The sequence below is a fragment of the Numenius arquata genome, chromosome 11 (genome assembly GCF_964106895.1).
Source record: "Numenius arquata chromosome 11, bNumArq3.hap1.1, whole genome shotgun sequence".
In the NCBI taxonomy this organism is placed as follows: domain Eukaryota; kingdom Metazoa; phylum Chordata; class Aves; order Charadriiformes; family Scolopacidae; genus Numenius; species Numenius arquata.
The window spans coordinates 3,997,120-4,008,193 of NC_133586.1; the positions used below are offsets into that span (position 1 = coordinate 3,997,120).

The 11,074-nt window shown below is 41.7% G+C and overlaps 1 protein-coding gene across 1 annotated transcript in view; it reads left to right on the top strand.

Annotated features, from left to right (window-relative positions):
* CERS3 (ceramide synthase 3) overlaps window positions 1-10,574 on the top strand; it is a 38,165-nt gene extending 27,591 nt beyond the window's left edge. Inside the window, exon 11 of the mRNA XM_074155665.1 lies at window positions 10,179-10,574. Within this exon, the coding sequence (XP_074011766.1) occupies window positions 10,179-10,310 (132 nt within the window). The 3' untranslated portion in view covers window positions 10,311-10,574. The remainder of the gene's footprint in view (window positions 1-10,178) is intronic.
* Window positions 10,575-11,074: the final 500 nt, after the last annotated feature.

Below are 11,074 nucleotides of genomic sequence, written 5' to 3' on the forward strand. Positions count from 1 at the left end.
TGTAACCACGTAGGTCCTGGGAGTGTGGAACGTCAGTGCTGAACTTGGGTGAGAATTTTCTCGTTCATGAAACACAGGCCCACAGCACGTTGTTTAAAGCGATGGGATTTTTTTGGTTTGCAGTTCCCTAAACATTTTCCCATGGAAGTACAGATCCTGTATGACAAACTTAAGCCCCATTTGCTTTCCTTAGTTACCTTTAGAGTCAGATCTATAGCCTTTAAAATTAGGCTATGGATCTGCAGCGGTTAAAATCTACTGATTTAACCTTTATTAAACGGGAGTCGCTCTTCAGCCTCCGTTCACCCCGGAGTGCTGTGAGTGCCAACACTTCGCTGTTCCGACAGCTGAGGCAGCACCGACTTTCTCACTGAACTGTGCAAGAACTTGAGGTATTTAATCCTAAACAGAAATCTTATTTTTAAAACTACAGAGGGGTAAAAAGCTCTATGTAACATGAAAAGTAGAATGGCCTCTAGAGAGATTACATTTAAATCTCTCTTGTGGCAAATAGAATTGGATCCAGTGTTCGTGTGCCTGAGCTGTGTGCTGTTGGGTGTGCACTAAACACGGCATCGGTGAGCTGAGCCTGATTGCTCCCAGCTAATAAACTCTGACTCTTAACTTCAGCTGCGAAGGGTCATCAGATGACCCGGACCGTGCACAACAGCACTGCACTTCCATACACCATGCAGTTACTGGGATGTGAAAATGGAGCATGCGTATTGAAGTTTATTGGATTTCTGGAAGTCAGACTTTGTGCTGACTTTTTTCTTCTTTCTGAAGCAGTAAAAAAATATATTTTCAGGACATTTATAATCAAAAAATTAATTTTAATGAGAATTAATACATTCAATGAGAAGTCATTAATTTCAGAAAAATGTTCTACAGGAATTAAACATGGAACAGGATTTAGTTTCCTGAACTCGAGGCATTTAAATTGTTTGTTTTCTTTTTCTTACATATTTTGTTAAGACTGTACTGAGCCATTGGCTATCAGTCAAACAGGCATGCTTGCCTTAATGCCAAGTAGTCATTTTAAAAGCAGCAATATATTAGAGGATAACGATAATCTAGTTAGTTACGATGTCATGACTCTCTGGGACTGGGAAATTGTGGAAAGGCTTTCGCTGGAGACTCTGTGGTTACTTTCTAGACTGGGAAGGGCCAGTGTACCTTGATGTCCCGCTTCGCAGTTTGAATTCTCTGAGTGAAGGTTTAGCACAAACACAAGACAGATTGAACTGCATTAGCAGGGGTTCCCTTTTCCCTGTTTTAAAGGAAAATGGGTTATGGAGAAGTTGAATCTGTTGGTTCTCAACAGATTAAACATTTACAGCAGATTTTCTCATGAGGAAATTTTCTCATGAGCTTGTTAGGGGAACAAAATAGGACAATTGAAAGTTTTCCCTCTTAGAGATGAAAACTAGTCTATCTGGGAACCTTCCCAGTTGATCCAAATTACTGCCTTTGGGACATGAGCTTTTTAATAGCCTGGAGATGGGAGGTAGCCAGCCAGGTCAGCAGCGTTGAAGGCTCATGCCCTAGTAAAGGGAAATTACTTCCTGTTATGACTTTCTTTCATCTGCATATTTCCCATTCTGCTACAGCAATCTAGCGAAGCCCAAGGCCTGGCTACATGTCTCACTTCATGCTGCCAAATCCATCTGATGGAGGAGGGGTGAGAGGCAGGCAGGAGAAAGCGTAAAAGAGTAAGAGGTTTGCTGGCTGGTGTTTCAATGATAGACACAAAGGAGAAAAGCCGCTGTATGCAGCGCTGGGGAGCTCTGGAGTCCCACCCTTACTGGGGAGTTGAAGTCAAGGCTGATCTCAGTAATGCATATTGTCAAAGTGTGTAGACCGGAGGAGTCTCTAGGAGAGGAAAAGCCACCAGTTCTTCTCTACTGCACAAATGTTATGTGCCCATCCAAGAGCGCTGTCTGGTCTCCTCTGCCTCAAGCAGTTCATTTCGTGCACTGTGAGTTAAAAGGCAGATTGCTATTTAAACCTTTACTTTTTACTCTAGGTTATGAAAGGGGTCAGCAGCTGAGCAGTGGCTTCCAAGGAGATATGTTGGATGGGGCTTTGTGCAGCCTGGTCTGGTGGGAGGTGTCCCTGCCCATGGCAGGGGGGTGGAACACAGTGATCTTTAAGGTCCCTTCCAACCCTAACCATTCTATGATCCTACGTTTTACCATATGCTAAAAAATACACTTCTCAGATTTCAAAACAGCAACAATGTTCTTTGCATTTTTTTTTTAATAAACTCTGTTTAGAATGCTCATAATACCCCAACACCTTTCACTTGAATATTATATAAAAATCAGATAAAGTTTAGAAAAACATAAGTTAAGGACTGTTGTGACCATTATGGAGAATTAAACTAATGAGAAACTGAAGAAAATAATTTCTGGGCATTTGATTGGAATAGATGGGCTCAAGAACACGCTGGCGTGGGAACATTAGGACAAAGTACCATCCCACAGCCCTGTTACGCACACACAGGACTACCCAAGAGCAGTCTCAGTATTCTGGCCATAGTCCAACAAATTGGGCGTGTGGATGCTCCCTCTGCCTCCCTTGTGTTAGCTGCGCCATAAATGGGGCTGCGCAGGGCTCTTCTGTGCTGCAATAAAAGTCTGCTGGTTCCAGAGCTGCTGGGTTTGACTTCGATGGGAGCTGCAGATGACCACTGCCTCTAAAAATAGGAAATCAAAACTCTGTGTAATTCTGAAAGCGAAGCTTCCTGCCCTGGCCGGTTCAGCAGAAGTCTGCAGGGTTGATACAGGGCCAGGTTCTCAGCTGGTATAAATGAACATGGCTCGACTTGAAGCCAATGGGATTGTGTTAGTTTTCACCAGCAATGGATCTGGCCAAAGAAGCACCCCCGCCCCTCTCTCTGCGTGTATCGCTGACACAAGGCAACTCCACTTTTAGCAGATCTCTGACCTAAGAGACTCTTTTCATGTGAAAGTCCCTAATTCAGAGAAAAGACCAATGTTGGTAAAGTTTTTGCTTTAAGATTAGTTGATTTACCTTGCTGTTCAGAAGGACATTTGCTGACAGTTTTTCTGGCTTCCCTTGTTAACTGCTCATATCTTTTAATATTCTAGCAGGATACTTATGAAATGTTCCCTTCCTTGCTAGTTTTATATATGCATCTATATAAAAACTATATATATAAAACAGTGTGCATACGTATGTATTTTTCCAGTTGCCAAAAATCAATTCACAGAGCAAACCCTAGGCCTTCTACAGAACTTTTGATGCCTTCATTTACTATTTTTAATATATGCTGCAGAGGTTTGACTTGTGACTTTGTTATGAGGTGAGTAATTCTCACCCTTTCAGAGGTGTTCACAGTACTGCAATCTGCTGAATGGATTTAAAAAAAAAAAAAAAACCAAACTTGAAATATAGCTAGTTAAGGATAGATAAATATCAATTGAGAATGGAAATTGTCTTATCTTGTATTTAAAGAAAATGTTTCCCTAGGAGGACCTGGGAGTGCTCCATAATCCTTATTATATGCAAAGAAAGGATCACTCTGTCCTCCGTAACACAATTCTAGTAACTTTGGAGCAGGCACAGCAGAGCGGGATCATCAGAAAGCAAGGAAAACAACCTGATGGGTCCATCAGTCCCGTCAGGCTGCGATGGGCAGGAGGCACGGGAGGGTAGGGTTTGTCTCAGGTCACTTCAGCTGTGCCTGGCTCAAGCTCAAGGGTCCCTCTGTCATCCAGTGGAGGAAGAGTGGTGTCTCCAGTGAGCAATTGGCTGTGTCCAGTGTTGTCACCCCAGCAGTGGTGAGGCAGGTCACCCTCTGGGGAGACCCGTTTCTGTTGGTTACAGAGCAGTCCTAGATAACAACCCCTGACTTTCAGAATGCTGAACTTCAAGTGAAGTCCCCCACCAAGTGACTTAAGCACAGAAGTCTCAGGGACTTCTAACGCTGTTTAATAAACTTTGTTCATTAGGTACTACTTAAAGTGTTCTGTTTCCAGCCTCACTATCAGGGTGCTTAGAAATATTGTATTGAAAGGATTTTAGGTACTGTGATATGAAAGTCAGATGAAAAGACATTAATTGTTAGGTATGTGACTTGAAAATTAAATTGATAATGCTTAAGTATGGAGATAACCTTTAGATACATCATACAAGGAATGGAATCCCTCCCAACAGTGAAAGTAAAGAAACGAGCACCTTAATGGATACATTATATAGAAGTGCCCGTCGTTTACGTGGTTGTATACTTTGAGGTTTCAGGTTAGTTTAATAGTGCTATACGGCTCCTGTAGGAATGTTCCTTAGCAGCTGCATTATTTCAAAACTTTCATCTTAAGTGCAGTATCATACCTCACTGAAAAAAGTCCGAGTGTCTGATCAGCTGTTTTGTAGCCAAAAAAGCATTTATAAGGAATAAAAGTGCATGTTCTGATAAAAGTTCATACCGCTGAACTCCTTGGCTTAATGCAAGTTCTGTCCTAGGGTAAAAAAAAGTTCACTATAGAGAACAGCATCAAATGCCTATTATATTGTTCTTTGTTTCTTTGCCAACTGTGGATTTAAAATTGGAATAATTCAAAAAGCAGTGGGACATTATGACTCACTCAGTACCTCCTGGGCTTTTGACATTATCGTAAAGCCACATACACTTGAGTGCAAGGTTTAGTTAGTGGATTTCAATAACGCAACCAGCAGACTTTATTGAAACCACAGAGTACCTGATTAACCGTAAACAATGATTTATTCCTTCTGAACAGTCAGGGTATTATAGCTCCAGTTACAGGTGTGTTATGCTGAGTGACAGCATGAGTGATATTTTTCTGAGGTTAAATTTATTCCTTCAATCAAAATCAGGGACGTTGTTCTAATAGTAAAATCTAGTTTTATGAGAGTATTCTTTTCAATATTTGTGGAATTAGTATAACTTTCCTTTAATTTGTTTTTCACACCTCCTCTCTGAGTTCCCTCTGAAAACTCTCAGTGGAAAGCCTGGGGAATGGGTATTACACAGAAGTGAGAGATTAAATAAGAGGGGTTTTGAGCAGAAGGCGTCCAATACAGTTAATCTAGAAAGTCTGCATCTTCATCTAAAAACTGCAGAAAGCGGAGTTCAGCAGCACATCTTCCACTGAAGATCAACTGTATTTGTGTTACATAGTGTGTATAAGCTGAAAAGGGAAATATATTTTCCAATAAAATCTTCCAGGCTGAAAATATAGAACAGTTTGCTTGAATCCAAATGTATATTGCTTAGTCTCCACAGGAAAGTAAAGATGTATTAAGTCATATGTCAGCTGAGTTGAATTATTGATGTTGAATTAAACATGTTGAACTCGGAGATTCATCAACTTTATAGTAGTATTTGTTAGAAAAGTACCCCCTTCTATCTATTTGGACTGGCTTTTTATTATCGCTCTTGTTTATTATCTCTCTTATTTGAGTCAGTGGTTGCTGACCTGACTAATAGCTTTTATCTTTGTACTGCAAGCTGTTTTCATATGTGCAGGTGCTGTGGAATTTATTGTCTTTACATTGAAAAATCAAGATCTAGTCAATATGTTTGTAGATTTTTTTTTTTTTAAATGAAAATATTCTTAAGGTAGAATTAAGGTATAAGATTTAGGACATTCAGATTTCAATGTGAGATAGATTTAAGAGTCAGGAAATTCTGACTAAAGGATAAAAATAAATACTTGAAAATTCAAAATTTCACCAAATCAGAAAATACATAATTAGAATTCCAGAATCACTGTGAATTGCCTTTATATATATGTACCTGGTGGAAGGAATTCAGTTAACTGTGTGCACGTAAATTATGCTTAACCTAAAAGGCCCGAATGTATATCCTTGAGCCCTACCATCCTCATGAGAGAGACCTGGCTTCCCTTGTGCTCGTGGTATCCAAGAGGCTACTTGTGAGCTCAGTGATTATGCAGAGCCATGCAGCTGTAACCTATATATGCAAAAAATGGAAGAAATATGTCTCCTGTGGCACCTCTTAATTACAATAGCTTATTCCCGTGTAAGCATAAGACCTGGCTTATCTCGGGTGCAGGTCCTCCTCAGGGTCAATCTGTGATGAGTTGACTGATGGCCAGTCAGGGTCCCAGCATGCCCAGTTTGTCGCTGCCGCCACAGCAGGGATTGGGTATGTCGGTCTGCCGCAGCAAGTGGGAATGGGGAGGCTGGTCACCAGTCTGTGAGGAGTATGCTCAGCTTCCAGTAGCAACTGGGTTTGGTCTTATCCAGGCGGGGGCAAAATTGAAATTTCCTGCTGCTGCTGAGAAATCTTGAGTCAGCGTTGATCCCACCAGCTACATTAGGCCTGGTACATCTCCTGCCCTGCACACGGACACGGTTACACCAGTGAGAGGGAACCTGAACTGGTATGGACTGACCTTGCCTAGTTTTGTCTGTGGTAAGGCACAGGAAGCCTGTATCATCCTCTTTCTTTCAGCCAGTCGTGCCAACTGAAGTTACTGCACGCCTCTTAGAAAGTACGTGCCTTTGTCAGGGAGAAGCTGAATTGGAAGGTGATTCAGGAAAAAAATGTTGTAGCAGCTGAACTTCACTGCAGAAACACCTCCTGCTCAGGTGTCTCACAGCCGGATTCTTTTTTCTCTGTGCTGCCTCGGTGGCTGTTTCTGGTTCAGAGCATGTCATTATAGTAACAGCTTACGTTCGGAGACCTTGACTTGACGATCTGCAGTAAGTCACGTTGACCCAACGGCACGGTTGCTGGCAAGTGCCCTTCCCCTTCTGAGAAAGCAGAAGGCCTGTTGCTAAGGCTTCCTCGCAGGATCGATCCACGTTGCTACAATATATTTTTGCCTCTTTTTTTTATACTACTTGGCACTGTCTTTCTCTCTGCTCTTACGCTTTCCGCTTTAACTACTGTGCAGCAGGTACGAAGCCATGGCTGCATGGCCACCTCAACATGCACCCGCAGAAAGATGCTTTGTGCCCAGTAAAGGGGAGCAGGAGCGAAGGGTGGTGTCCACCTGGTCCCGCTTCTCCACCAGTAAGCTTCAGATGGTATAACCAGCACGTAGGAACAGGAAACCCATACTTCCATCTGTTTTCCAGCACAGCCGTGTCCCTCTCCCGATGCTCTCCTCAGCTGTAGCCGACACAGTGCAGTGCCAAAAGCCTGTCAAGAGGGAAGTGATTTCTGAGTGCTTTATTGAGAGACAAATATGCACAATTAGGAGTAAAGTCTTTGTTAGTTTAGATGGAGATTTGACCAATATTTTTCTGCTTACAAGAGGCTGGGAAGGGGCCCATGAAGTTTGCTAGTCTCTTCATTTCAAGGACTCCTTTTCCTTGGTGAAGTCTCTTGGAAGGTCCTCTGCTGTTCATATACTAAGATGTAGTGCTAATGACTCGAACGATACACGTTCTAACAGCAGTGAAATGCAAGAAGCCAAAACTACCTTAACAAATACGGTTCATTTAACTAAAAGAGGCAGACTGAGCAGCAGGTGGAAGGGTTAAACAAAAGGAAAAAAAGATTATAAAAGTTTGCGGCTTTGGCTTCACTACAAATGGCTCTCTTGTAGACTTTATAGCATTAGTGTTGCTTCTCATAAACCTTGAAACCATTCATCCATTTAGAAAGATTAAATTGGTTAGTCATCCAGAACATAAAATATACACATCCGTTTTGTCTGTTACCCTCAGCCATCTGAAGTATAATAAATGCAGTTGATGCCATTAAACCAAAGCATCGAGTATTAATGATGGTCTCAGTTGTGGTATTTACAGTTTGCCAGCTCTTGTGTTTCTGATAGTATATTCATCTGGTGTTGCTCAGGGACAGTGAGAGCAGAGCCTTTGAGTTGGAAAACACAACTGTAATATATGACGTGAGGAGCTCAGAGAAAACATCTTGGTATTAAAGCAGGGAAAATCCTATAAATGTTACATTTCTTTGGTTATTTTAGAAGGTCGAAGGTAAGAGGCGCAAACTTCACTTACGATATCTTAATGCATTTATAATGGTTTGTTAAACAGTTTGCCAAGATAGTTTTGTTTGGTTTTCTAGTTACAGATGAAGCTATTGCTATTTCAAGTTCTGTTCTGTTGTGACTTCTGTTGTGTTTCTGTCACTTAAACAAGCAAGGCAAAAATGGCCAGGCGCTTGTAAAGCAGGAATTTGTAGATGCACTTGGTCAGGAAGAAGGTTTGTGATTTAAAATATAATAAAAACTTAGATTTGATTTAGCAGCATTTTTTTTCTTGATTAATATCAGGGTTTGAGAAGTAGTACTCTGTCCCAGAATTAAGCAAATTTGCAATGGTTGCTGCTGACTACAAAGCAATTTAATTCCTGCTGCGTTGAAATAAGTAAGACATTATATCAAATGCAGGGATTTCCAGTGTACTGGAAAAAACATTTATGTGTTTTTTAATCACTACATCTACTGCCTTTAATCAGAGCATCATCTTGACAGCATTAAAACTGGGAAGCAAATCCTACCCGAGTTTCCAGTTCCGTGCTGGAAATGCCAGCTCATTCCTATAGGAAACAGGAATAGAATTCTGGTGGCAGAAAAGGAACGAGGCTCCCCACACACCCCCTCAACATTTGTCTTTTACTGCAAATACAAATTGCAAAACTATCAGGAGCGAGAGAGGTGATCTGAAAGAAGCAGAACCTCATAAATTGTTTGTGTGGGAAAGGCTGTCTTTCCTTTTCTCTAACTGATGGCATGCCAAGTTTATTTTACAGTATTTACAGTAAGATTTGTTTGTTTTTGATACCCTTTTTATGTTGTTAGGGAAAAGGCAAAAGAAAATCTCCAGGAAGTTTATATGATGAGACAGAGTTTAGGCTTTAATTTTCTTTCTAGCCCTATATGTTTTACTAGAAGTGCAATATATAAAGGGATATGAGATTGCAATTGGGTGAGTTATTACTGAGCTGTCATTTATTTTCTCTGTATGAATTTGGTGCTTAAGAAAGACCTCGGACCAGGAGGCTCAGAAAGTGAAATTGTTAGTTCATTCTGGGAGCAGATACAGGATGGGCAGGAGCAACACTGGTTTCTCCTTTCTGTGCCTCATCTCTGACCTTGGTGCATCACTCTAGGAGCAGGAAGAACGTTCGGTCTCTGCCTGTTTAGTTGAGGTCCAAGCAGATGGCAAGGAGAAGAAATTTATCCGTGATGGAGCGGTCCTTGGTGGGGCTGTGCAAGCAGCAGATGTCTGCCCAAGGGCTAACGTGCCCGCCAGCTCCAGCACCCTGCTCTGGAGGTGACTTACTCTGTTACAAAGAAAAGCCTCGGGGCTCCCTCAGCAGCCAGTCCTGGAGACTGGCTGAAGACGAAACTCCTGTGCCCTCCATTTGCCTCAGCAAAAAAAAAACCCCACGTGCTAAAGGGAACAAATGACAGGGGAGCTCTAAATACACTGGACTATCAAAACTGCCCCCCAGAAACATCCCCTCCCCCAAAATGGAGCCTGACATCCAATGAGAGACCAGTTAAAAACAATGCAACCTTCCAGAACCTAATGTTCTTTAGACAAAATTTCTTCCATGACCTTGGCCCAGTCATTTGACCTCTTCTTTCTAGTTTCTGCTTTCCCTGGTAAAACGTTAGTACTAATCCCTGGGTGCTGTGCGATTAATTAACAATTGAGAAGTGCGGGGAAGATGAAAAGAATATTGTATAAAAGCTAAATATGATGAATGTGCTTTCCCAAACACAGGAGTGGAGAGCCTGCCTGCTTCTGGCAGGTGTAAACTAAACAGTGTCTAGTTGTGCCAGCATCTCCTAGTATTCACTTTGCACAGAGAGATTTACCGACCCTAAAATACTCTTCCCTGCTTGATGGTGGGGAATTTCCAAGAAGGGAATTAATTTTCTGGAACTTCTATGCACAGTCTTTACATCTTGTAATTACAAATGGGGGCACCTGACTAATGAAATTAGTTGGCTAATTTTTTTCAAAGTCATTGCAAAGATCCAGATACCCAGTTCATGTTAAAAATAAGTTACTTGCTTGTCTGGCGCCCACAGGCCTTTTTGGAAGGTCCGAACTGCACTGATAAAAGCCATCTGGCAACTGATAAACCAGATTTATTTTACTATCTGGTCAGATAAATCTGGTAGATCTGATAGTAAACACTACAACTATAGAATATGCTCACGGCATTTTCTGTTCCCTAGGACTTGAAAGATGACCGGAGCGATGAAGAGGAGGAAGATTCGGTTACAGATAACGAAGAGGAGTCCACAAAGAACGGCAACAAGAATGGCTGTGGGTCAAGCAAACATCTCCTTAACAGCAGTCACCACTAGTCCCCTCCTGCCTCACCTCCTGCAGCGATTTCTGCTCTGTTTTCAACCCAACCTACAGGATAGAATTTAAGTCAAAAGGCTTATGAGAGACTGTGATTGATTTATTGTTGGCTACCGGACCTGGAAAAAAGCCCAGTTTAGAGGGGAGGGAAAAATTGCATAACTTGACAGAATGTGTTAATGACCCACTTTCCGAATCGTTGCTAAGTGTTTGGAAAAGCGTTTGGACGCACCGACTGTTCCACTCTGACAGCGCTCGACAAGGTCAAAGCTCAAGAGCATCAGATCGTTTAGTGTCCCGTTGATTCTAATGTTGGTTTTCAACCTGATGTAAGATAAATTTCACCAAGCGGGTTAATTCACAGATGTTTTGTGGTAGGTAGGTAGCGTGAACTCCGTTAGCAGCCAAAATTATTCAACGTGGGAAAAAATTGACAATGGAGTGCAGTGATTGGCATTTTAGTCTTTACTTGTCAGTTTAAACCCTCATCAAAATGGCTATTTTTTGAGTTAGGTTTCATTTCCTGGAGGCCAGTGAAAGCTAACTTGGAGAAAGTCAAATTATTTGCTTGTGAAGAGCTGACTTCACTGCAGAAGTATAGTCTTTCTCCAAAATACGCTATACGGTAGCTCAAATATTGTGTTCTAAGATTTACCTGTCAAAAAAATTCACTGTTCAAACAGGAAAATGCAGCCCCAATTCCCCATTTTGCTCCAGGTTTCGCAATTGTCTTTCATCTCAGTCATTTTGGCCCAGTGTTAGA